The sequence below is a fragment of the Muntiacus reevesi genome, chromosome 8 (genome assembly GCF_963930625.1).
Source record: "Muntiacus reevesi chromosome 8, mMunRee1.1, whole genome shotgun sequence".
In the NCBI taxonomy this organism is placed as follows: Eukaryota; Metazoa; Chordata; class Mammalia; order Artiodactyla; family Cervidae; genus Muntiacus; species Muntiacus reevesi.
The window spans coordinates 14840838-14866004 of NC_089256.1; the positions used below are offsets into that span (position 1 = coordinate 14840838).

The following is a 25167-nucleotide window of genomic DNA, read 5'->3' on the forward strand; positions in this document are numbered from 1 at the left end:
GGAAAAAGAGTCCACGCAAATGAAAACCAAAAAAGAAAGACGGATCAGCTATACTTATATTAGAAACAAACAAAAAACAAACCTCTAAAACATACTTTTTAAGAAGAGACAAAGAAGGGCATTACATAAAGGGGTCAATCCCATGAGAGGATATAACATTTGTAAATATTTATATATTCAAAATAGGAGCACCTAAATATGTCTCACAATTATTAACATACCTAAATGGAGACATAGGCAGCAATACAATAATAATAGGGGACTCTCATATCCCACTTACATCAATGAAAAAATCATCCAGACAGAAAATCAGTAAGGAGATATCAGCCTTAAACAACATATTATACTATATGGACTTAACAGATATTTATAGAACATTCCATCCAAAAACAACAGAATACACATTCTTCTCAAGTATATATCGAACATCTTTAATAGATAGATAAAATCATATGTTAGGCCAGAGACCAAGTCTTAATAAATTTAAGAATATTTAAATTGCATCAAGCATCTTTTCCAATCACAATGGCATGCAATGAGAAATTACATGACGAAAAGTGGAAAATATATAACTAATAATTAATAAAATATACAACTAAATAATCTCCACAGATTAAACAACATGTTACTGAATAACCAATGGGCCAAAGAAGAAATCAAAAGAGAAATCAAAAACACCTTAAGAAAAACAAAAATGGAAACATTAACATGCTAAAATTTATGAAATACAGTAAAAACAGTCTGTGAGGGAAGTTTACAGTAATAAATACCTACTTCAAGAAGCAAGAAAAGTCTCACACACAAACTAACTTCACTTTAATGAACTAGAAAAAGAAAATACAAAGCCCAAAGTTAGTAGAAGAGAGGAAATAAAGATTCTGCTCAGTTCAGTCACTCAGTTGTGTCCGACTCTTTGCAACCCCATGGACTGCAGCACACCAGGCCTCCATGTCCATCACCAATTCCAGAAGTTTACTCAAATTCATGTCCATTGCGTCAGTGATGCAACCATCTCATCCTCTGTCATCCTTCAGAGCAGAAATAAATGAAATAGAGACTAAAAAGACAACAAAGATCAGTGAAACTAAGAGCTAGTTTTTAGAAGGCAAATAAAATTGACAAAACCTTAGCTAGACTAAGAAAAATAGAAAGGACTCAAATAAGTCAGAAATTAAAGAGGAGATATTACAAGTGATACCACAGAAATACAAAGGATCATACAGACTACTATGAACAATCATATGCCAACAAATTAGACAAACCAGAAGAAATGGATAAACTCCAACAAACATACAGGCTCAAAGACTAAATGACGATGAAACAGAAAGTCTGAACAGATCAATCACTAGCAAGCAGATTGAATCAGTAATCAAAAACTCTCAACAAACAAAAGTCCAGGACCAAATGGCTTCACTGGTGAATTCTATGAAACAATCAAAGAAGAATCAATATGAATCTTCTTCAAGCTCTTCCAAAAAATATAAGAGGGGGATCATTTCAAAACACAATTTATGAGGGCAGTATTACCCTGTACCAAAACCAGACAAGAGTACTACCAAAAAAAAAAAATTTTTTTTACAGACTAATATCCCCGATGAACACAGATGCAAAAATTCTCAACAAAATATTCAGTAATATGTTAAAAAGATCACATGTCATTATCAAGTGAAATTTATTTCAGAGACACAGGAATGGTCCAACATCTGTAAATCAGTCAATGTGATACACTATATAACAAAATGAAGACAAAAATGCTATGATCATCTCAATAGATGCATAAAAAATATTTGACAAAACTCAAATACACTCATTTATGATAAAAATCTCAAATCTCTCAACAAAGCAGGTATGGAGGAAACATACCTTAACATAATTAATGGCACACATGACAAGCATACAGCTAACATCATACTCAATGTTGAAAATCTCAAAGCTTTTCCTCTAAGATCAGGTATAATACAAGGATGTTCACTTCACCACTTTTATTCAACACAGTATTGGAAGTTGTAGGCAGAATAGTTAGGCAAGAAAAAGAAATAAAAGGCATTCAAATTGGAAAGGAAGAAGCAATACTGTCACTGTTTGCAGATGACATGAAAATAGCTAGGAAACCGTAGAGTCCATCACAAACTAATAGAACTAATAAATGATTTCAATAATACTACAGGATACAAAATCAATTAAAAAAATCTATTGTGTTTAATAACAAGCTATCAAAAAGAGAAATTGAAGAAAATAATCCCATTTACAACTGCATAAAAATAGTAAAATACCTAGGAGTAAATTTAACCAACAAGGTGAGATATGTGGATACTGAAAACTACAAAACATTAGCAAAAGAAATTGAAAAAGACACAAATAAATGGAAAGATGAAAGACTAAAAGGATCGCTATTGTTAAAATGGCAATATTATCCAAAGCAATCTACAACTTCAGTGCAGTAGATATCAAAATTCTAATGGCATTTCTCACATAAAACAAACAAACAAAAAAATCCTAAAATTTGTATGGACCTGAACAGTCAAAGCAATCTTGAGAAAGAACAAAGCTGGAGGCACCATGCTCCCTAACTTCCAAGCATATTATAAGACCATTATTACATGCAAACAGTAAAGTTTTATTGGCATTAAAAAAAGGCAACCTACTAAATGGGAGAAAATATCTGCACTTTAGTAACTGACAGAGGGTTGATACCCAAAACATACAATGAATTTACACAATTCAAAGGCAAAAAAACACAAATCATCCAATGAAAAAATGGGCAAAAGATCCAAATAGACATTTTTCCAAAGGAGATATATAGATAACTAACAGGAACATGAAAAGATGGTCAACATCACTAATCATCAGGGAAATGCAAATCAAAACCACAAAGAGAGAGCAACTCAAATCTGGCAGAATGGCAAGTATCAAAAAGACAACAAATAACAAGTGTCGGCAAGGATGCAGACAAAAGGGAAACCTTGTGCACTTTCTGTAAACACTTAAGTTAGTGCAGCCATTATGGAAAATAATACAGAGAATTCTCAAAAAATTAAAAATAGAACTACCATACAATCTAGTAATTTCACTTCTGAGTGTTTATCTGAAGAAAATAAAAAAACACTAATTCAAAAAGATGCATGCATCCTCGTGTTCACTGTAGAATTAAGATCAGGAAACAACCTCAGTATTTACTGATGAATGAATGGATAAAGAAACCATGGGACATGTGTATACATAAACAATGTTATTCAGCCATAAAAAACAAAAGTTGCCGCTTGCCACAGCGAGAGTGGACATTGAGAGCATTACACTAAATGAAGTAATTCAGACAAAGACAGACAGATACTCAAATGCTGTCTGATCTCTTACACGTAGAATCTACAAAAACAAACCAAAAATAAGCTCATAGATAAAGAAAACACATTGGTGGCTACAAAAGGCAAAGCTTGGATCAGAGGGTGGAAGAAATGAGTGATCAGTGTTTTGTTTTAATAAACTGATTTTAAAAAAAATGTAAATGTTTTCTTCAACAAATATATAAGAAACATTAGGTTGGTACAAAAGTAATTGCGGTTTTGCATTGTTGAACTTTGCCATTTGATACTGGAATGCATTCTTAAATGTGATTGTTATACATCATTTTAATGCACATTTCTCACTTTATATTTCTTTGCTAATGACTTATTACTTACTGTTTATTTTATATTTATTTTAGTCTATGGAAAAGATGTTAGACAAAAAGCAAATTTGAACAATTTTCTTACTCGAGTTCCAAATGGGTTGGAAAGCCATGGAGACAATTGGCAACATCAACAACACATTTGGTCCAGTAATTGCTAATGTACTTACAATGCAGTGGCGGTTCAAGAAGTTTTGCAAAGAAGATAAGAACTTTAAAGATGAGGAGCACAGTGACCAGCAATAAGAATCTGACAACAACCAACTGAGAGGATCATCAAAGCTGATCCTCTTATAACTAGATGAGAAGTTGCCAAAGAACTTAATGTTGACCATTCTACAGTCATTTGGCATTTGAAGCAAATTGGAAAAGTAAAGAAGTTTGATAAGTGGGTACCTCGTGAGCTGACCACAAATCAAAAAAATCGCAACAACAATGAACTATCTCTTGATCTGATTGTGACATGCAACAAAAAGTGGATTTCACACGACAACCAGAGGCAACCAGCTGAGTGACTGGACCACAAAGAAGCCCCAAAGCACTTTCCAAGGCCACACACACCAAAAAAAGGGTCATGGTCACTGTTTGTTGGTCTGTGGCCCATCTGATCCACTACAGCTTTCTGAATCCCGGCAAAACCATTTCATCTACAAGTATGCTATGCAAATTGATGAGATGCACCAAAAACTGCCACATCTGCAGCTGACACTGGTCAACAGAAAGGCCCCAATTTTTCTCCACGACAATGCCCCACCACACGTCACACAACCAACACTTCAAAAGTTGAATGAGTTGGGCTACAAAGTCTTGTCTCATCTGCAATATTCAGCTGACCTCTCGACAACTACCACTTTTTCAAGCATCTTGACAACTTTTTTCAGGGAAAATGCTTTCACAACTAGCAAGAGGCAGAAAATGCTTTCCAAGAATTCATGGAATCCCAAGGCATGGATTTTTATGCTACAGGAATAAACTTATTTCTTAGTGGCAAAAATAATGATTATAATGGTTCCCATTTTGATTAATAAAGATGTGTTTGAGCCCAGTTATAATGATTTAAAATTCATGGTCTGAAACCACAGTTACATTTGCACCAACCTAATAAAAGGCAAAGTGAAAATATCAATAAGAGCAGCAAATCGTCTGCATTACCTCTTTGTGTTTCAAATCCAACTGACTCCTGAGAGCCTTAAGTTCCCGTTCACGGATGTCCAAGCAAGTTTCTAGAGCGTGTGTCTGTCCTTCCCATTCAGATTTTTTATGAGCTACCATTATGTCAATCTGTTTCATGAGTTCCTGCAGTTCTGCTTCACAGGATGTCAAAAATCCCCTATAAATAAGAACAGACCCTTAAGAACACAGAACATATCTCCAAGTGGCTTTTCATCTTTCACATGTAAAAACAGAGCAAATGTAAACCTACCTAGGGTGGAACAATGTCAACAAATAATCAGAAGTAAAAAACATCTCTAAGCTTTTCCCTTTAAGGCATATAAGGTGATCACCTATTCCACAGAACAGTCTTCCTCCAGCAGCCAACCTAAAGCCTACATCATGTGGCCAAACACAGACTGATCTTGGAAGTCTGGTTTGGGAGTGAGACTTCCATAGCCAACAACTATCTCATCTTTAACATTTTAGGGAAGCTTTCTGAAGAATCCAGGCAAGCATATGTCATTCTCAGCTAGCCAAGCAAATAAATAGCTTTGGAAACAAGTAGGAAAATGACAATACAACTTTAAGAACTGTCTTAAGAAATTCATCCTTGAGCCAAATTTATTTCAACTACTTCTTTCCAACTCATTATTAGCAACTTACTACAATCTATCTTCCTGTCAACTTACTGATGTCCTTCGATATTTCAGGAGATGTCAGATATTACAAAGGTAAAAACACAAGTGGACACAAATGTATTAGACTCAAAGAGGTTTCCAGGAATGGCCACAGAGAGATAACTACTAAGGCTTAAATACTTAAAAAAAAAAAAAGTCATTTGCTCTTAGTGTCAAAACAAAATCGTTTTGTTTTTTAAAAGGTGAAAATTAAAAGAGGTTGACAGAAAGTATCCAGCTTCACACTGCTGAGATGAGGGAAACATCCCAAGGAGAGATGCTATCCACAAATATGACATGGATCAGCCTAGATTTTGTTCACATTTCTGCTTCTGTACCCAAAGCACAAAATGGTCAGAGGCGTAACTCAGACATGCTTTTTAAACTCAGTGAGAACTTAGGGTCAAAAGCAAACTTACCCATCATGCCCCCGATTTTGTATTCCTTCCAACAAAGCCTCCATCACCAAATCTCCTTTGTTTTGGCAACTGGGAAAGCAAAAAAGTCAGTCAGGAGAAAAATCATTTTTTATGTTGTAACATTCCAACTTACAAACTTACAAATGTGAATGAAAGCATACAAATTAACAATGAGAAAATGCAGCACTCCTTAGGATACCTGTAGAAGAGTCAAGGAAAAGCTCTTCAAGAAATGGTAGAACCTAACACACTTCAAAATAACTTAAAATGATCTGCACTGCCATTGACACTTGCGCGCATGACTAAAATCAAATACCTTATTGTGGCATCGCTACTTTCTCACCTAAGAGTAGGTCTGGGTGGAAGTGGGGTGCTAGCAGCAGAGGGACACAGACACTAACAAAGCAAGAGATCAGAGGAAAAGTAAGCTCTTTTTAAAGAGATAGTGTTAAAAGGTTAAATGTTCTGTGCTTGAACTTATTGGTCTATCATGGGAGCTCCTATTCAACTCTAGATGACAGGTGTATGAAGCTCCTAGAACAGCTTCCATCCCCTAAGAGGTGACTACTGACCTCCTTCCTCTGCACTTCATTGTTCTTAGTCCTTAACAGGTCATTTCATTGGAGTTATATCACACTAGTGAGTGAGGTGAAGTCGCTCAGTCGTGTCGGACTCTTTATGACCCATGGACTGCAGCCTCCCAATCTCCTCCTTCCACGGCATTTTCCAGGCAAGAATACTGGAGTGGATTGCCATTTCCTTCTCCATACATCACACTGGAAATGTCTTTTTTCACACCCTTTTCCCTTACTATTCCACCCTCAAGGGCAGAAAACCAGTTTTATTTATAACCCACAGCTCCAGGGCTTAGTGTGGCATTTCAACCTGATCTGCACTGAATACTTTTGGCTGGCTTATCTCAATTCCCTTCCCTTTTTCACCTAGCCTCCTATACAAACTGGTCTATAGCTGGAGAACTGCAGAGAAGAATCTAGCAGAGAAAGAAGGGAAGGGAGACAGAACAGACTATCACAGAAAGAGAAAGACACACCATAAAGAAAGGCAGATGAGACGAGAAAGACCGCCCTTAAATTTGGATATGCCAATGAACAGTAACCGCTGTAGGTTTCTCACTTATCACAAAACTTTAGATCATGTGTCAAACCACTACTCATTCCTGAAGAACTGCTTTTTTCCTTCAACATTCAGAGGCTCAACTCTGAAACGTCTTCAAATTATATTGCTCTAAGAGGACTCCTCTATTCAATAAAGAAATCAGTGTTGTACTAACCACTAGATACACAGTATTAAAACTGAAATAGCCCCTTTCAAGGAATTAATAGTCCAGTATGGGAAAGAAAAAAATTAACTAAAATGTTTCCCTAAAGTGAAAAATACAGTGATAGAGACATGCATAGGATGTCCTGCAGACACAGAAGAATAAGAAGACTGGAAAATACAACCACTGCATGTTATCTGCACCTACTTCTAAAGTTACTATCAGGAGTATTAAATAACTATTCATGCATAAATATGGCAGAGAGGATTTCTTTCTAGTTGGTTTATCATTTGTATTATACCAAAATTAGACAAAATTAAAAAGTTAAAGGTTTTCATGTTCTGTTTCACTGTCTTTCAAACAATGATACAGTCAATTACAACAAGACAAAGATTCTGCTTTGCTCCACTTCAGGGAATTGAATGGCAGGACACAGTTCAGACAGTACTATGTAGATGAAGATCCAGGATAGAGTCTTACTCGGCAACTAACTAGCTTTGTGTCCTTGAACTTCAGTTTCTTTCTTATAAAAGGGTATGACCTATATAGTTTCCAAAATTTCTTCCAGTTATTAAAGGGATTCTAATGGTCAAACCAGAGAAGGCAATGGCACCCCACTCCAGTACTCTTGCCTGGAAAATCCCACGGACGGAAGAGCCTGGTGGGCTGCAGTCCATGGGGTCGCCAAGAGTCAGACACGACTGAACAACTTCACTTTCACTTTTCACTTTCATGCATTGGAGAAGGAAATGGCAACCCACTCCAGTATTCTTGCCTGGAGAATCCCCAGGGACAAGGGAGCCTGGTGGGCTGCCATCTATGGGGTCACACAGAGTCGGACACGACTGAAGTGACTTAGTAGCAGCAGCGATGGTCAAACACATATATACTGTAAATACCATGCTCTTGACAACCCTATGTGGATATTTAGATTTAGTAACACAATACACAATATATTTTCTGGATGACATTATTTAGTAATTAGCAATATTTATTTTGTTGTTCAGTCACTAAGTCTGACACCATGGACTATAGCACGCCAAGCTCCTCTGTCCTCCACTAGCTTCAGGAGTTACTCAAATTCATGTCCAGTGAGAAGCTAAAAGTCACTGAATGCTCAACTGTTCTGCCTTGTCTATATTGTCTAATTCAATCTTCATAACAATCATAAAAGATACATACTATCATTTTGAGGAAACTGAGGCTTGAAAGGTTAACTTGACTCTGGCAAACTACAAACCTCAGTCCCAGGACTCAAACCTAGGCAGTGTGACTCCTAAGCTCCAGCCAATATGTGATCTTTATATATTTTACAGTATTCCAGATCTTAAAATACATCATCATATCTTCTTTTGATTTAATCTTCCTGATATAAACAAAATGAAACCATTTTGAAAAGTCTGGACACAGGAAGAAACACAAACTGAACTATGACACCACCACCATGGACACCAGAGGGCAGTAGCACAATCGTGAAAATAGCCCATTTCAGAAATTAAAATCATGGTCTAAGTCTAAGACAATGAGATCTGTTTTAAACAAAAGGTGGGGGTGATGTAGGGAAGATAAGTAACATTTGCTATAGAAAATAATCTAATATATAATGTTTTTTTAAAAAATACTTTCACCATCTTCTTGAGGAGCTAACAAACACCATCACTTCTCCTTCCTGAGGAACAGGTAAATAGCAAGAACCCAGATTTTCTATGGACTTTTCTGAGTTTCTGGCAGCTATATCACGAACTCCTTTCCTAAACAATCTGACCCTCATTCAGCTGCATGAAGTACATTACTTTGCTTTCCTTTTTGGCCTGTTCCATGCAATAATTATGTAAAGTTTATTCTTTGTCCAAAATAAATACAATTTTAAGTATTACATTGGTGCAAAAGTAATTATGGTTTTGCATTATCAAACTTTGCCATTTGATGTTGAAATACATTTTTATATAAATGTGGTTATGCTATACATTTTAATGCACAGTTCTCACTTTATATTTTTTTTGCTGATGACTTATTACTTGCTATTTATTTTTTATTTATTTTAGACTAGGGAAATGATGCTAGACAAAAAGTAAATTTGAACAATTTTCTTGAGTTCAAAATGAGCCATAAAGTAGCAGAGACAACTCACATCAACAATGCATTTGGCCCAAGAACTGCTAATGAATATACAGCGCAAGGGTGGTTCAAGAAGTTTTGCAAAGGAGACGAGAGGCCTGAAAATGAGAAGTGTAGTGGCCAGCCATCAGAAGTTGACAACAATCAAGTGAAAGGATCACTGAAGCTGATCTTCTTACAACTACAGAAGTTGCTGAAGAACTCAACATCAATAATAGATTCTATAGTCATTTGGCATTTGAAGAAAATTGGAAAGGTGAAAAAGCTCAGTAAGTGGGTGCCTCATGAGCTGACTGCAAATAAAAAAAAAAATCTTCATTCTGAAGTGTCATCTTCCCTTATTGTACGCAACAATGAACCATTTCTCAATCAGACTGTGACGTGCAATGAAAAGTGGATGTTATAGGATAACTGGCAACCACCACCTCAGTGGTTGTACTGAAATGAAGCTCCAAAGCACTTCCCAAAGCCAAACTTGCACCAAAAACGGGTCATGATCACTGTTTGGTGGTCCACTGCCTGTCTGAGCCACTACAGCTTTCTGAATTCCAGTGAAACCATTATATTTGAGAAGTATGCTCAGCAAATTGATGACATGCACCGAAAACTGCAATGCCTGCAGCTGGCACTAGTCAACTGAAAGGGCCCAATTCTTCTCCAAGACAACACCTGACCACAAGCCGCACAACCAACACTTCAAAAGTTGAACAATAATCTTGGGCTACAAAGTTTTGCCTTATCTGCCATATTCACCTGACTCAACCGTCTACCACATCTTCAAGCATCTCGACAACTTTTCGCAGGGAAAATGCTTCCACAACCAGCGTGGTGGCAGAAAATGCTGTTCATGAGTTCATGGAACCCCAAGGCATGAATTTTTATGCTACAGGAGTAAACAAACTTATTTGTTGTTGGCAAAAATATGTTGACTGTAATGGTTCCTATATTGATTTGGCTTCCCAGGTGGCGCTAGTGGTAAAGAAACCGCCCGCCAATGGAGGATACATAAGAGACATGGGTTCAATCCTAGGGTGGGGAAGATCCCCTGGAGAAGGGAATGGCAATCCACTCCAAAGGACTGGAGAACCCCAAGGATAGAGGAGCATGGCAGGCTACAGTCCATGGGGTTGCAAAGTCAAACATGACTGAGCAACTTAACATGCTATTTTGATTAATAAAGATGCACTTGAGCCTAGTTATAATGATTTAAAATTCACAGTCTAAAACCGCAATTATATTTGCACCAATCTAATAATTAGTTTGATAATCTGTTACTCCTTGCCATTAACATAAAATGTTAAAGTAGTTAAATGGAAACTTTGTAGCTCTATAAATTGGTATAGGACAACCTTAGCCATTTCAGCATTTAGACCAAGACATCAACAAACAAAAGTTATAATTAAAAATCTCCATTGGAATGAAGATTGTTTTAAATCAGTGAAATCTAGAATAAGGTGCTTAAAGGAAATACAGGCTTTTTCATCAAGTCTGGAAAGCTGGGAAAACATACTTTAAATCTTAAGAGAAAAAGAATCCAAAGAGGGTATCTAATAATGGACAAATCTTTGAAATTCATTAATATATTGGAATTTAAGAGCTAGAAAGGAACAGAAGGCCTCCCATTTAGCTTCTTCAGTTTATAGATCAGGAAAAATATCCATAGGTATGTGCTTGAGATCAAATTATTCACAAAATGGGACAGAGAAAGAAAATAAATCTAGTTGGAATTATGAATTAATCCTAAGAGAAAGAACATGTCTATTCATCAAGTTTCATTTTAAAGGAGGATTACAATGCTTTGTCGCTTACCTGCCTGGTGTTACTGTGATTACAAAGATCTATGGCTGTGTCAGATAGACTATGACTGAAAAACTGTACCTGCTCCAATAAATAATCAGCATCACTTACAAATGCCCAGAAGGATCCCTACGTAAACTTAAGGGAGAAAATTATCAGATAAAAGATCAAAGAAACCTTCCAAAATAAAAACGAAATTTTAAAACACGGTCTAGATTATGACTCCAAATTCAGAAAGAATAAGGGCAAAGACTAAGAAATCTTTAGTAGATCAAAATACAATTTTACATGGCAAAAATGCTGTAAGCAAAGCTGAAAGATAAATGACAACAACATTTAAAGTTTTATCACAAGGGGTTAATTATCCAAACGCATAAAGAGCTTCTAAAAACTGAAGGGGAAAAAGAAATCTATAGAAAAATGGGCAGAAGATATGAACAAAGAGTTCACAGAAAGAGAAATCCAAATGACCTTAAACATATGAAAAGATGCTCAACCCTGTTCACTGTAAGAGAAATATAAACTACATGTTATGCATAATTGTCAAAATACATTAAGCATATAAAATTATATATAGCTATATAATATATAGTGCATTTGTTCTTATGCAAGGATAAACCCCAACTGGAAAATGTGATACCTATAAGAAAGGGAAATAGTCAGGGTGGAGAAAACAGGAAGCTAAACTTAAGGATGGACCTTAATGGGTACTTGTTTTATAGGCACTATGCCAATTTTTTACTAAAAATGAAACAAATCCAAATGAAGGGGTGAAAAAAAAAGCAGTATGAAAATTACTGGAAATGAAATAACTATCAACTAGATACCAACTTGGCAGCCTTACCATGTAACTAATTGCTTCATATGCTTTGAAAACACAACTTTACTGTACATATTTCAAGTGGGGTAGGTACTAAGGACAAAAAGTACTACAAAGAAATCCTAAACACCACTTAGGAAACAGTTAACAGTAAATTTGGTATCCTTAATTTGAAAGAATTACATACAGGAAAAAAGTAACTGTTAATAAGCAAAAGAGAAAAAGATATAAAAATATAAAATCAAGTGTTTTTAAAAAGCTATGAAATTAAATTGGCAACATCAATGTGAATTCTGTATGTTTCTTGTTTTAAAACTGTACCTATTTCCTAACTTTGGCTACTGTAAATCCTAAAACCAATGACCAACCTAGTAGCAAGAGCACCTCTAGCACCCAGATTTGTCTCTCAAATCACCTCAAGGAACCAGGGCTTCTTGGTGGCCAGAAATGTATAAGTGAGCCAGAAATATGTTTTAAAAGAAGATAAGGAAACTCTCAAAGACTACCACTAGTCATATCAAAGTAGACAGGAGCCAACTTAAACAGGCTGCCACTTGCCAACAACTTGAGTATGCAAAAAAAAAAAAAAAAAAGACTGCAATAGGTTGAGAAAGTTTAAATAAATTCAAATCTATAAGTTCATGATGATTTAAAAAAAAAAAAAGAAAATCCTCATGGTTACCTTTGAAGGTTGCTAGGCCACCAACTCATTACTGTGCTCTGAAAATAGAGGGAAACAATTAAGCATTTTTCTGGCTTTTCCTGTACAAACTGTATTTCAAATAGCTGGTGGGGTAATCAAACAGGGGTGAGTTAAAAAGTTCTTCATAAAAAATTTCCAGCTAATAAATACTAAGGAATGATGAAATTAGAAAATCACTATATTGCAGCCCCTAATGCAATAATGGATATAAGCAATTTAAATCCATGAAAGGATCTCACCATTAAGTGAATGGTTCATGGATAATTTCATGATGAATGGATGGGGCTGACAATACCTGAACCCACACTGCTCAATCTTAACATTAAGAAAGAGAAAAACTCAGAAGTAATTTGCCTCACTGAAGTATTTTGCACCAACAGTGAAATCTTCCTCTGCCTGCTCCCCCAAAAAAGTCAAGGTTGAATCTGATCAAGCTTCTAGATGTGTGCTGATCAACAGAATTTTATGCAATTATGAAGACACTTTATATATGCAGCATTTGAAGAGTAGCTATTTGGCATGTGTGACTATTAGACACTTGAAATGTGGCCAATGCAACAAGAAAACTGAAATTTTTAGTTTTATTAATTTTAATGCATTTAAATAGCCATAGGTGGCTGACACCTACTATATGGACTGTGCAAGTCTAGATCTCACTGCCAGTTTATTCCCTTTAAAGGAAATAAAGGAAATAGGCATACAAGTTAAAAGATGGCATCTGGATGCAATCAACTAAACCTAGAATGTTAAGGCAAAAAAGGGAGGCAATAAAATTGTTAACATTAAAAAAGATTGAGGGACTTCCCTGGCAGTCCAGTGGTTAAGACTCTGCCTTCTAGTGCAGGGGGTTGCTGGTTCCATCCCTGGTAGGGGAGATAAACTGCCACATGCCAAGTGGCCAAAAAACCAAAACATAAAACAGAAGCAATATTGTAACAAATCCAATAAAAGACTTTAAAAATGACCTTCATCAAAACAAAACAAAAAAATCTTAAAAAAAAAAACAGAAAAAGACTGAAAAAGTGTATCAACTCAATGCAACACATGGATCTCTATGAGATTTTAATCCAAACAAGCTGATTTTAAAACACATATATGGGACAGGTGGGAAAATCTGAACCCAGACTGAATACTGACAATGTTGTTCGCTAAGTCATATCCATCTCTTTCCAACCCCATGGACTACAACATGCTAGGCTTCCCTATCCTTCACCATCTCCTGGAGTTTGCTCAAACTTACATCCAATGAGTCAATGATGCCATTCAACCATCTCATACTCTTCTATTGCCCCCTTCTCTTCCCGCCCTCAATCTCTCCCAGCATCAGGGTCTATAGGATTTTTACTAATTTTCATAGATGTGATGACAAAACTGTGGTTTTGTAAGGCTGAAAACACAATCTGAGTTCTTGAAGAAAAAAATTTAAAGTAACACAGAAACTAAAAATTCAATTCCTGAAACCCAGGTCAGTGTTGGTTTTAGCTGAATTTCAAATCAAGCTGACATACGTTTAAAAGTAGGACGCTCTAATAAAGCTGACTACTGATGCTGTTACCATCCAATACCACGACTATCTTAATTGAGAACGTGAAGGCCAAGCAAAGTTGTTCTACCTTTTAACGGGAGACAAGTGGCATCAATACAGTTAATACATACAACAACTACAATAACTGTTAAAACTTGAATCTACATCCATTTTAAAGTAACTGAATGTTTATAAATATTTAGCCCATTTTAATTTCAGTCGTTCTTACTATACTGATCACTGATGATATAGTCAAAACGAAAGAAGCTCAAGATAAAAACCTAATGATACTACATTTCAATTAAGAAAATATATACCCTAAAGGATATAATAATAATAATAAAGGATGTAATAAATAATAAAGGATAATAAATTATATTAAGCTACAGCTATGATCAGTATAGAAATATTTGAAGGTAATGTGTAGTTAATGATCCTTATGGTTTCCTCTTCGTATCTAGAAAATAGTTAAATGCAAGTATGTGGGGAACTGTGTAACTACAGGGCACAAATCCTACAGTACTGTTCTATTAAAGGAAGAAAAAAAAATGTTAAGACTGGTTTAAGGAACCGTTCGTAAGGCTTAAGGAAAACTACTCTGCACAATACGTGTGCTCTAACTAGTCGCTGTAAATGAACACGAGTCGCTGACAGCAAGCTCACTTTTACTCTGATGTTGTAAAAACTACATTATGAGCCTAGCTTTACTGCTTTCAAATATGTTCATGATCATAGTGTTCTATGGACCCATCCCTTTTGTTCTCTCACTTTATTATTTATTTCGCATCCCTGATTTCTATGGAGCAATCAGTAAGAGTTCAGGGTTCCCCAAACTCAGTCCTTCATGATTTCTGCCACATTACCGTACCTCTGGAACTAACATTAAGGTTTTTAAACCAATTACTTTCAAAAACTTGCTAAATTTCCCACCCATAAATGAACCGCTATCACCGGCCGTCAGTAACCTAAGTCCAACAAGGCTAGGAAGCTAACCAGATGAGGCAGCCTAGGTGGGAGGGCTGGGCCGGGGTACCTCCCCAGAAGTGGCAGACTGGCTCGCTGCCGACTCCGCTGGGAGAAGAGGAGCAGCTCGCCCACCCCGCCGCCCTCCCACGGCCGGCCTCAGGGGAAGGGCTGACCACCTGGCTAGCCCGGACTGCGCGCCGTGGGAGGCCATATCTGGCTTCGCGAGTCTGCGAAGCGTTCGCGGCGAGGAGGAGGGGCGGGGCGCCGGGGCGGAGCCGGGCCGGCGGAGGCGAGCCTGGAGGCCAGCGGGCGGCTGAGGAAGTCGGCCCCCGGCCATTCGGCCGCTCAGTCCGCGGCCCCACTGCAGCCAGGGCTGCCTCCGGTTCCGGACACGGGCACCCGTCGCCTGTTGGACTCTCACACATGCGGTTACAGGCCTGCCACGAGCGCGCCCCCGAGTCTTCCCGCCGTTACCTCCGGACGGGGGCGCGCACGCGCGTCACGGCCAACCTGACGTCCAGTCACGGTCTTCGGAACGTTCGTTCCGCCTACTGCTCCCTCACTTTTGATTGAAGCAACGTCCTCCTTGACTCCCCCTCCGCCCGGCCAAATGGGCTCACCGACATCCGGGGATCGGAGAGCAGGGCGCGTCGGTCACATGGCCGCTGGGGGCGTGGTCCTGGCCGCGCTGGGCCGGCGCTGGTAAAGGTTTCCCGCGCCTTGGCTTAGGTAGTGTCGGGGAGGAGCACGTTCGGTTTTCTGCTGATCCTATCGGCCGAGGTTGTTGTCCTCACCTCATCCTCATAACTACCTCCCTTACCGTACGTCGGGAGGGTAGAAAGGGACTTACACGGCGGTCCTGGACTTCCCCCGCTTCCGCATTTGGTATAGCCCGCCTCGGTCCGGAAGCCGAGGCTTTGGGGCGGGATCCCATGCCTGTATGGACGGTGGTGGCCCGAGAGGGTCATATTTAGCGGGGGGAAAGGCATTCCAGGTTTGCTCTTTTAACTACAAGTTTACGGAGCTCTAAAACAGAGGTGAATAAAACTGCCCCTGTCCCGGAGAAACGCACGCACCGCTTGTCTGGGAAGACCCTGTAACGGGCAATGTAACAAGCTCCTGATGGGGCCAATTCACTGCGCGCAGGGAAATATGGAACCTGCGGAGGGGCGGATACCGCGTTCTTCTTAGAGCTTAGAGAAAGCTTCCTGCAGGAGGCAACCTGGGAGCTAAGTTGTTTAGAGTAACTGGGGGTTAGCTGAGGAAAAAAGGAAGAAGACAGCATTCCAAGCTTTGGGACAGTCACGTGTGTAAGAAAGATTTTTGTTCAGGAAAGTGGTAACTGTTCATTATGGGGACAGGCAAGTGCCTGGGACGGTGGCTGTGGCCTGGTCATTGCCCGCCTTGTACTTTCCGGGCTTCCAGCCCCTGAAGAGTGAAGGCACTTTAACGCCTAACTCTGGACAAGAGATATTGGCCCCGATGAGCTGACACCCAACTTTGAGTTTGGAAGGAAAAGTAGGTGTTCGTGATGGGGCAAAGAGACCTTTTTAGGTGCAAAGGCTGGAAAGTGTGACAAGTTAGATGTATTCTAAAGAAGAATAGGTGAAAAACGATTTGAGGCCAAATTGGGGGAGAACATGCTGAATCATTAATAAGAAATTTACGCACAGCAATTGGAAACAATAATGCTTGAACGATCATTCACAAAGCCAACTTAACTTGCCTAGTGAATCATAAAAACAAGGAACCATTCAAGGGCAGAATGCATGCTGACGCTGAGTGATCCAAGAAAACTTTACCAAAAGATGGAATCTATGTGTGACTAGGAAGATCAGCTGGGAGGTACTGTGATGTTATAAAGAAACTGTAATCTAATCCAGGCGAGATGAGTCTTTCCCTGGATGATCCTCTGCCAAAACATCCACACTAGAAAGCCTAGAGAACCCTAGTGGTGGATTAAATCATCTTTTCATTCTTCATGTTTAAGAAATAACCTCTCTGGTTTACAGGTCCCATCCGACAAGATCAAAGCTGCAAGAGAATGGACAGTGAGGTACAGAGAGATGGAAGGATCTTGGATTTGATTGACGATGCTTGGCGAGAAGACAAGCTGCCTTATGAGGATGTTGCAATACCACTGGTAGGCTGTAATGTGTGCTGAGGGTGATGGGTTAAAGGTCTGGTAGACCCTGGTAGCTGTAGGTTATCAATGGACAAATAAACTAAAGTCAAAGAAATCAAAACTATGGAGTCCTCTGACTAGAAACCTCTGGAGAGCATTTAGCTCAACTTTGTATTTGAAGAGGAATGTGATCAGATTGCTGAGGTCTGCTGATTCAGACCAGCTCAATTAGAGGTCATATGAAAACTGGAACTGAGGTCCTCTGAGCTATGTTCTGTCCAGCACACCAAAGGTAGTAAAGAATTTAATGCACACCATGAGGAGGAACAAGAAGCAGTGGTATATGCACTTAATTTCTCTAACTGTGGCCTGTCATTTTTAGAAACTCACAGTTTTGGAACACATACCTAGTCGAAGTTCCCTGGAAAATATTCAGAAGAGACCTGACTTTTCTTCTTTTACATTTAGATCATCAGGCTCTTTTCTTCCCTAATCTCTGGAAAATTCTCCTGCAGGGAGTTTGTTAAGCTTCACGTCATAAGATCTAAACGTTTTGCTTGAATAAATGCTTACTAAAAATTCTGTTTATGTCATAGAGGCCTAACAAGAAGAACAAGGACTGTTTTTCTTTAGAGCCTGCCAAGATTTGTTGATTAAATAGAGCTTGCGAGCAGGTGGTCTGCTGCTGCCATATATATTTTCATTTAAGAATAAGAGGTAATGTGTTCAAGGAATAATACACATAACAGATAATAAATGACAGCTTAGTTCAAGTTTAGAAAAATAACCAAAAGAGCATAATAAGAATTATAGCTCCGCTTTGATTGAATACCTGTTTTGTGCCATGGACTGAGGTTGAAACCTGACGTATTTTATCTATATCCTTAAAAGAACCTTCGGGGGTGATGATGATGTCCCCACTGTACAGGAAGAAAATAGGATCAAAGAGGAGATCTTGCCTAAAGGTTGGTAGCTAATAAGCTGGACTTCACACTGAGGTCTGTGAGGCTCCAGATCCTGCCCTGTGGACTTTTCTTGGTTCTTTCATTCCACAAGCAATTCTTTGAAGCCTCTTGTGTGCCTTAAGACTAGGTAAACATTAGGACGTTTTCTGCCCCTCTGAGTCTAGAAAGGCAACATATATCAAACAATAATTGTAATAGTAAGTGTTCTGAGTGGAGGTCATGAAGGGCTATGTAGTCTAAAAAGGGACTGCTTGCCTGGTGGGCATTTGAGGGGGCTTCAGGAGGAAAATCACATTTAAGCTGGTCACAGGGGAGGAACAGAGGGTTAATGAGAGTGGACAAGCAGTGGGAACAGACATGCAAAAGTTTCGAATGGCTTTGGGAGATGGTAAGGTATTCAGTGTGGATGGAGAATATAACTGTCGTAAGTAAGAAGATAAGTTGGTCTTGGACCTTATTTTGAGAGGAGCATTTGTTATCAAGCTTACCCCTCATCCTAAGGAGTGAGGATCCTAAAGTAGAGATCTGCTATGTTCAAAAATACTAGAAGTCAGTTCAGCAGCATTATTAAAGAATGTCTGCCAAGGAGAAAGGAGCCAGTGACAGAGCAGAGAGGCCAGTTAGGAAGCTAATGCAGTGTCTAGACAAAGGAGGAGGGCCTAAACAAAGGCAAGAAAGTGCAGAGGAATTGCTCAATTCTGAACATGCTAACAGCAGGATTTGGGGACCATTTGTGTGAATGGGGTTGAGGGAAAGGGAAATTTCTATGCTGACTTCCAAGCTATAGCCTGGCCGTGTTGCTAATCCATGTCTTTTTCACAGGGCTTGTGATCCTACGGCAATGTTTGTGTCAGTTAGGTTTTTGCTGCTGCCTAACAAATATCCCCAAAATATAGTGGCTTAAAACAAATAGCTATTTAATGTTATGAATCTTCTTGTCTTTGCCAGCATGGTTGATCCCTGATGGACTTGGTGGTGGTTTGCAGTGGGCCAGCAGACTGGCTGGTGGCTAAGTAATTCTGGAGGCTTTGACATGCCTCACAGTTAGCAGGCTGTCAGCTGGAATGATGGACTAACTAGGCCACAGTCTCATTATCCAGCTGATTAGCCCAGACTTCACATAGTCATTTTCAGATTCTAAGAGCAGGGTGAGAGGAAACTGCAAGGCTTCCTTGAGCCTAGACCCAGAAGTCACATGACCAACCCCAACCGAGGGTTGGGGAAATAAACTGACTTTTCATAGGAGTAGCTGCAAAGAATTGTGGCCATTTTTTGATACTTTGTTTTCCTGGCACATAGGCAATTTTTTATGTTGGCATTTGTTGCAAGAGACAATAGTGACCAAATTAAAGACTTGGCTTATTTTAGAATGAGATGAAATTAAATAGTTGATTAACCTAGGACTTGTTTATGCTTTGTCATCTGTAAGTAGTTACTGAAACCAAATTTTCTCTTTGAATGCATTATTGCTTTACAGTAAATGATAGTTCCTTTCAATTTGTACAAGTATGTTTGAATCTGAGTTTTACCTTTGTAGAGCAAAATGTATGTGATTCAGATATACTTGTACATCTTACAATTAAATCATTTTATTTAAATTGAATGTCATTTTGAAGGAAAAAGTTATTATATTCATATACTGCAAGTTGGAGTCCAGTGGAAAATCCTAAGTCTGGATATTGAGTAACAGTTTGCTCCCCTTAAAAATAAGTCTAAATTAAGATAAATGAAAAGAAATATATTGGTATCAGAGAATTCTAGTACTAAGAAGAGTTCTGATAGTAACAAATTTAAATACAAGGAACCTGTGAAAAATTCTCACCACCCCACAAAAATCTGGTGAACTATGAGAGGTGATGTATGTGTTACCTAGCCTTATTGCTATAATCATTTCACAATATATACGTGTATCAAATCATCATGTTGTACACCTTAAACTTACACAATGTTATATGTAAATTAAATCTCAGTAAACCTGGAAATATATAAGGACACTGCCCCAGATTCTACACTAAGTGTGGCCCATGGCTTATCATTTTCAGACAATTGTGGGTAAAATTTTGGACTGCAAGGAGATCCAACCAGTCCATCCTGAAGAAGATCAGTCCTGGGTGTTCATTGGAAGGACTGATGCTGAAGCTGAAACTCCAATACTTGGGCCTCCTCATGCAAAGAGTTGACTCATTAGAAAAGACCCTGATGCTGGGAGGGATTGGGGGCAGGAGGAGAAGGGGACGACAGAGGATGAGATGGCTGGATGGCATCACCGACTTGATGCGCATGAGTTTGAGTAGACTCCGGGGGTTTGTGATGGACAGGGAGGCCTGGCGTGCTGCGATTCACAGGGTCACAAAGAGTCGGACACGCCTGAGCGACTGAACTGAACTGGACTGGGTTGCTTTCTGTTGCCCTGCTCCACCACTAGAGGGAAGTCTCTTCTATTGTGTTATGTTTCTGTGCTCCCCACTTACCTCCATTATATAACAGAGGCACGTTGGATACAGGATGGTTTTGAATGCCTTTCTCCTGCTTAAAGAATATGCCAGCAGATGTGGCATTCTATAAAGCAGCCCCCCCCCACTCCCTCCAAAAGATTGAGCGCTGGCTCTTTTCATTGCTCCTAGCCACTAGTGAGGATGGCAAGTAGTCCATGCACTGGACACCCCAGGCACTGCTGGGCCCCTGACCTGCGTTGCCTCACTTAGCCCTCACAGCAGTTCTGTGAGGCGATGACTACTTTTTTCTCTCATTGCTGAAAAGGAATCAGAGCCTCTGAAGGTCTGAGTACCTTGCTGGAGTAACCCAGGAAATGGTGGAGTCATGAGCTAGGATCCCAGTGGCTCCAGGAATCCTGCGTTTTTAGCCTTCTGCCACAGTGCCTCCCATACAGGCCTCACAGTCATGATGCCGTCGTTCTGACTGGAGACGGATGGGGCTCATTTGATCAAGACTTGTGATCTTTCCTCACTTTTTTTGATTTTAGCTCTTTCTGTAGGATATATTTCTATACTACCTGTTTCAGGAACTCACGGGTTTTAACTCTTAAGTATCCTTGAGTTTTAAGGGGTTTGTTAATGCAAAGTAAGCCTTTTTACCTTTTCAGAATGTCCTTTTTACCTTTTCAGAATGAGCTCCCTGAACCTGAACAGGACAACGGAGGCACCACAGAGTCTGTTAAAGAACAAGAGATGAAGTGGACGGACTTGGCCTTACAATACCTCCATGAGAATGTCCCCCCCGTAGGAAACTGACACCTGGCTCCTTGTTCATCGACAGATTTTTTTTTTTTTTAACACAGATACAAAATATTTTCTTTCTGTCTAACTTAAATCTTTTAGTGATAGATCAATGCTCAAAAATATACAACTAATTTTGTGGCAGCAAAATGCAATGTGAAAATACTCAAATCAGGTTGAGAAGTTGATTGCAATTTCTTAGGAATGTAGAACATCTGGCCCTTTGAACCTAAAGTTCTTCATTGACTAGCTTGTGTTTGAACATGGTTCATTAAACATTTGCCTTTAATTCTGATTTTGCTTTACTGTCAGAGTTCACCACTTCTCAACTACTTATATGTGTCCTGTGACACGGGTGATTGAGGCTATGAGAGGGAAAGGTGAAGAAAGATGAAGTCAGAAATGAGAATGAACTCATATCCCCCCATTCTGAGAATCATCTGAGTGGGTATGTTTGGAGCCTGTAGATGTGGATACATAGCCTGGTCACTGACCACTGGGATTCCTAAAATTCCCTATGAAATTTTCAAAACTTCGGATAAATTTCCAAATTAAAAGTCATCTTGACAATTAACTTCTCTCCCTACAACTTTCGCTGGTGCCTCAGGAATGGTGAGATGGACCACTGGTTTTATCCAGTAACAGGATTCTTTATTTTCTCAAAGCCTTTTAAGGTATAACTGAAGCGCCGTGGAGTCAGTATTTCATTACACATTGGAGTAAGAACTTGTGTTTTGAATGGCACACTGATGGACATTTATTTCCCAGAATTATTTGCCTCTGTTATGTGGGATCACTCTTGTTCTCTCCCCAGATTGTAAACTCTGGGGGGAGAGGCCCTGGTTTTAACATCTGTACCCCTCATTGTAAAACTGGAAACACTGAAAACTGGAAAAACTGAAACACTGGAAACATTCTGCAGCACAGCAGAATGGAGCCAAAAATACTTAACTTGCTCTGAAAAAATTAGAAAATGTGGTATTTCTTGTACCCTCCTTGAGTTTGTGAGCCAAAACCTGACGGAGGGGTAGGAGTAGCCAGGGGAAGAATTGGAGGGTGAGGGTTGATGGCCGAGAGCAAATTGCACAAAGTCCAGAGGCGAAACTGGTATCACAAGCAGAGTGGGCGGGGAGGCAGGAGAAGGTGGGGGAAGGGCTGATCAGATTTTATTATTATTTTTTTTAACATAGATCACTCTGGGTTTAAGTTGGTAAGAACAGAAGCAGAAAAAACAGGTTTTGCCTTGGCTCAAGTGAGGAATGGTGATGGCTTGAAGCAGCAAGGTGGAGGGTGGCGGCAGAGGGACTTGTCCACACATACTGAGTGAGAGGTGTGTATCAGGCAGCGAGCACCCTGGGTGGTGGCTGTGCGGTTCAAAAGAGACTTGGGTGTCCAGTGTGAGTGCTAACCTGTGACCAAGAGGCAATTCTCTGAGCCAGACCCGGGGCTCTGGGTGCAGCACTGTGCTCTAGAAATGGAGGGTCTAGTCCAGGAGTTACCCATCCTTTGAAGTCCAACTTAAACCCAATTCTTAATAATATAGTAAAAATAATACTGTTAACTGAAAACTTATTCCTGTTCTAGACATGTGACCAAGAGATGGAGGCTTTAACATTGAACGGCTTCTTCCAAGATAAATTCACTTAAATAGTATATGGGTTCCAACCTAAGTTTACTGATCCTAAAACCCACGTCCTCTCCCTGGACCATGTTATGTCCCCTGAAAAACTTTTGACCACTCTGTTCCGAACTGGGAAGAAAATCCTATCCAATCATTCAGAACTCCCAAATGTTTACCTTCTTTTATAATTGAGAGAAAGAACTGAACAAATAATGTTTATTAAGATCCTAGGAGTCATGAAGCAGGAGACCCCGGTTTGACCCCTAGGTTGGGAAGATCCCCTGGAGAAGGGATAGGCTACCCACTCCAGTATTCATGGGCTTCCCTGGTGGCTTAGCTGGTTAAGAATCCACCTGCAGTGCAGGAGACCTGGGTTCAATCCCTGGGTTGGGTTGGATCCCCTGGAGGAGGGCATGATGACCCACTCCAATATTCTTGCCTGGAGAATCCCCGTGGGCAGAGGAGCCTGGCGGGCTACAGTTTATGGGGTTGCAAAGAGTTGGACACAAGTGAGCGACTAAGCACAGGAGTCATGAAACATTTACAACCTGTTACCAAACCCACAGATAATTCATGTAACTCTTAATTTTACCATTATGAGTTATATCACTATCACCATTTTGTATACAAGGTCAAATCCCTTGGAGAAGGAAATGGCAACCCACTCCAGTACTCTTGCCTGGAAAATTCCATGGATGGAGGAGCCTGGTGGGCTACAGTCCATGGGATCACAAAGAGTCTGGCACGACTGAACAACTTCATTGGTTCAAACCCCAAGATGTGTTTTCAGATTTTGGTGCTTTGACAGCTTCATGTCAGTGCTACCTGGTACCCAACAGGGGGCGCTCAGTTTCTTTAAGAAAGTCTGAATTGCTGGTGGACCTTTAAACTCTAAACTCAAGGTCCTAAAGAAATGTGGTGTTTTGCTTGGGAGTGATTCTGCATATCTGGGTTCCAGTGTGCTGGGTATGGGTTTCTGTGAATCCCTGGAATTTCGGCCAGCCACACGCGGCCTGGGCAGATCACCTAGTGGGCTCCTCACTCCCGTTTTGTAAGGATCCAAGAAGGCACATGGAAATTGTGGGCAGTTCAGAACTTGGGTTACAGAAAAAGAGAGCCAGAATCAGGGGGGTCTTGCCCACCTGAGACTCAAGCTCATGCTCACAGTCAGGCCTGGAGTCTCCTTACTGTGCTGTTCTCCAGCTCTTTGTGTTATTTGGAGATGTTAGTCACCATCCCGAAATGAACCATTAGGCTCTAGAAAGACTATTTCCCAAAGTTTCCTTTCTTGGTTTAACCCTGCTTCACCCACAGTTAAATTCATCCCCCAGTCGCTTGCCACACTTCGCCCCATCTGTGGGCTCCTCTGGAAAGTGGTGGCGGGTGGGCAGCTAGGGTCCAGCAGGCGAGGGCAGCTGCACGGTCACTTGAGAGGACCCCATCTATGGCCTTCCTGGCCTTGACATCTGCACCCGCACCAACCAGGACTGGCTTCGTGGGCACACAGCCTGTGTAGGCACACACGCCCACATGCAGAAGGCCCCACTGTGGCTGTCTTGAAAACTTTAATCATTTTTGAACAAGCGGCTCACGTTTTCATTTTGTTCTAGGTTCCCCAAATTCTGTAGCTGGTTCTTGACACTCATCTATGGGGTTCCATGATGGACGGTGCCCTCACCATGGGAGTGACAGTTTAAAACACCATGAACCTTGGCCTTTGGGGTGATAAAAAGCAGGCAGGAAAGGCAAGGGAAAACCTGAGGCCAACCTTCAGGCTTCCTATGGAGTCCTGAAAGTTATTCCGGTTCCTCACAAAATCGTACAGTGCAATTACTGAAATTATTTCCTGAGCTGCTGTGTCATCCTTGCCTAAAAGCAGCTCCTGGGGTGAGGGGTATGTAGAGAAACGCTGGAAGTGCAACAAGGTGGTTTTGTGGACGGCTAGGCAAACCTCAAGAGAGGTGTTCACCCAATCCTAGGTATGTTTTTGCCCAAATTTCATCTGGAGCTCAGCCAACTACTACATGGATGTGTACCCTGTGGCCCTGAGTTCAGCAGTGCAGCTGGCTCTGAAAAGGGCCTCTGACTAAGAGGAGA

The 25167-nt window shown here is 40.0% G+C and overlaps 2 protein-coding genes across 16 annotated transcripts in view; one reads left to right on the plus strand and one right to left on the minus strand.

Annotated features, from left to right (window-relative positions):
- CEP63 (centrosomal protein 63) overlaps positions 1-15873 on the minus strand; it is a 77449-nt gene extending 61576 nt beyond the window's left edge. For 4 of the 9 annotated variants that reach the window (XM_065942197.1, XM_065942196.1, XM_065942193.1 and 1 more), the window contains exons 1-4: positions 15300-15548; positions 12612-12649; positions 5916-5984; positions 4817-4994 (exon numbers count right to left, since the gene is read on the minus strand). In XM_065942197.1, the coding sequence (XP_065798269.1) occupies positions 4817-4994; positions 5916-5984; positions 12612-12649; positions 15300-15548 (534 nt within the window). The other 5 variants (XM_065942194.1, XM_065942200.1, XM_065942195.1 and 2 more) reach the window with 5 other exon arrangements.
- ANAPC13 (anaphase promoting complex subunit 13) lies at positions 15423-21744 on the plus strand. 7 transcript variants are annotated; one of them, XM_065942206.1, is made up of 3 exons: positions 15423-15558; positions 17136-17266; positions 21339-21744. In XM_065942206.1, exons 2-3 carry the CDS (start codon positions 17168-17170, stop codon positions 21462-21464), a joined length of 225 nt encoding a protein of 74 aa, XP_065798278.1. In that variant the 5' UTR covers positions 15423-15558; positions 17136-17167; the 3' UTR covers positions 21465-21744. The 7 variants fall into 7 exon arrangements, with proteins under 7 accessions (XP_065798278.1, XP_065798279.1, XP_065798275.1 ...); XM_065942207.1 differs by lacking the exon at positions 15423-15558 and adding an exon at positions 15734-15852; XM_065942203.1 differs by lacking the exon at positions 15423-15558 and adding an exon at positions 15762-15903.
- Positions 21745-25167: the final 3423 nt, after the last annotated feature.

What these genes read in the sequence shown, in the direction of transcription:
- ANAPC13 (XM_065942206.1), top strand. Translation starts at nt 17,168, where the DNA reads ATGGACAGTGAGGTACAGAGAGATGGAAGGATCTTGGATTTGATTGAC. An exon ending in AGGATGTTGCAATACCACTG is followed by an intron (nt 17,267 to 21,338) that starts GTAGGCTGTAAT and finishes TTACCTTTTCAG; the next exon opens with AATGAGCTCCCTGAACCTGA.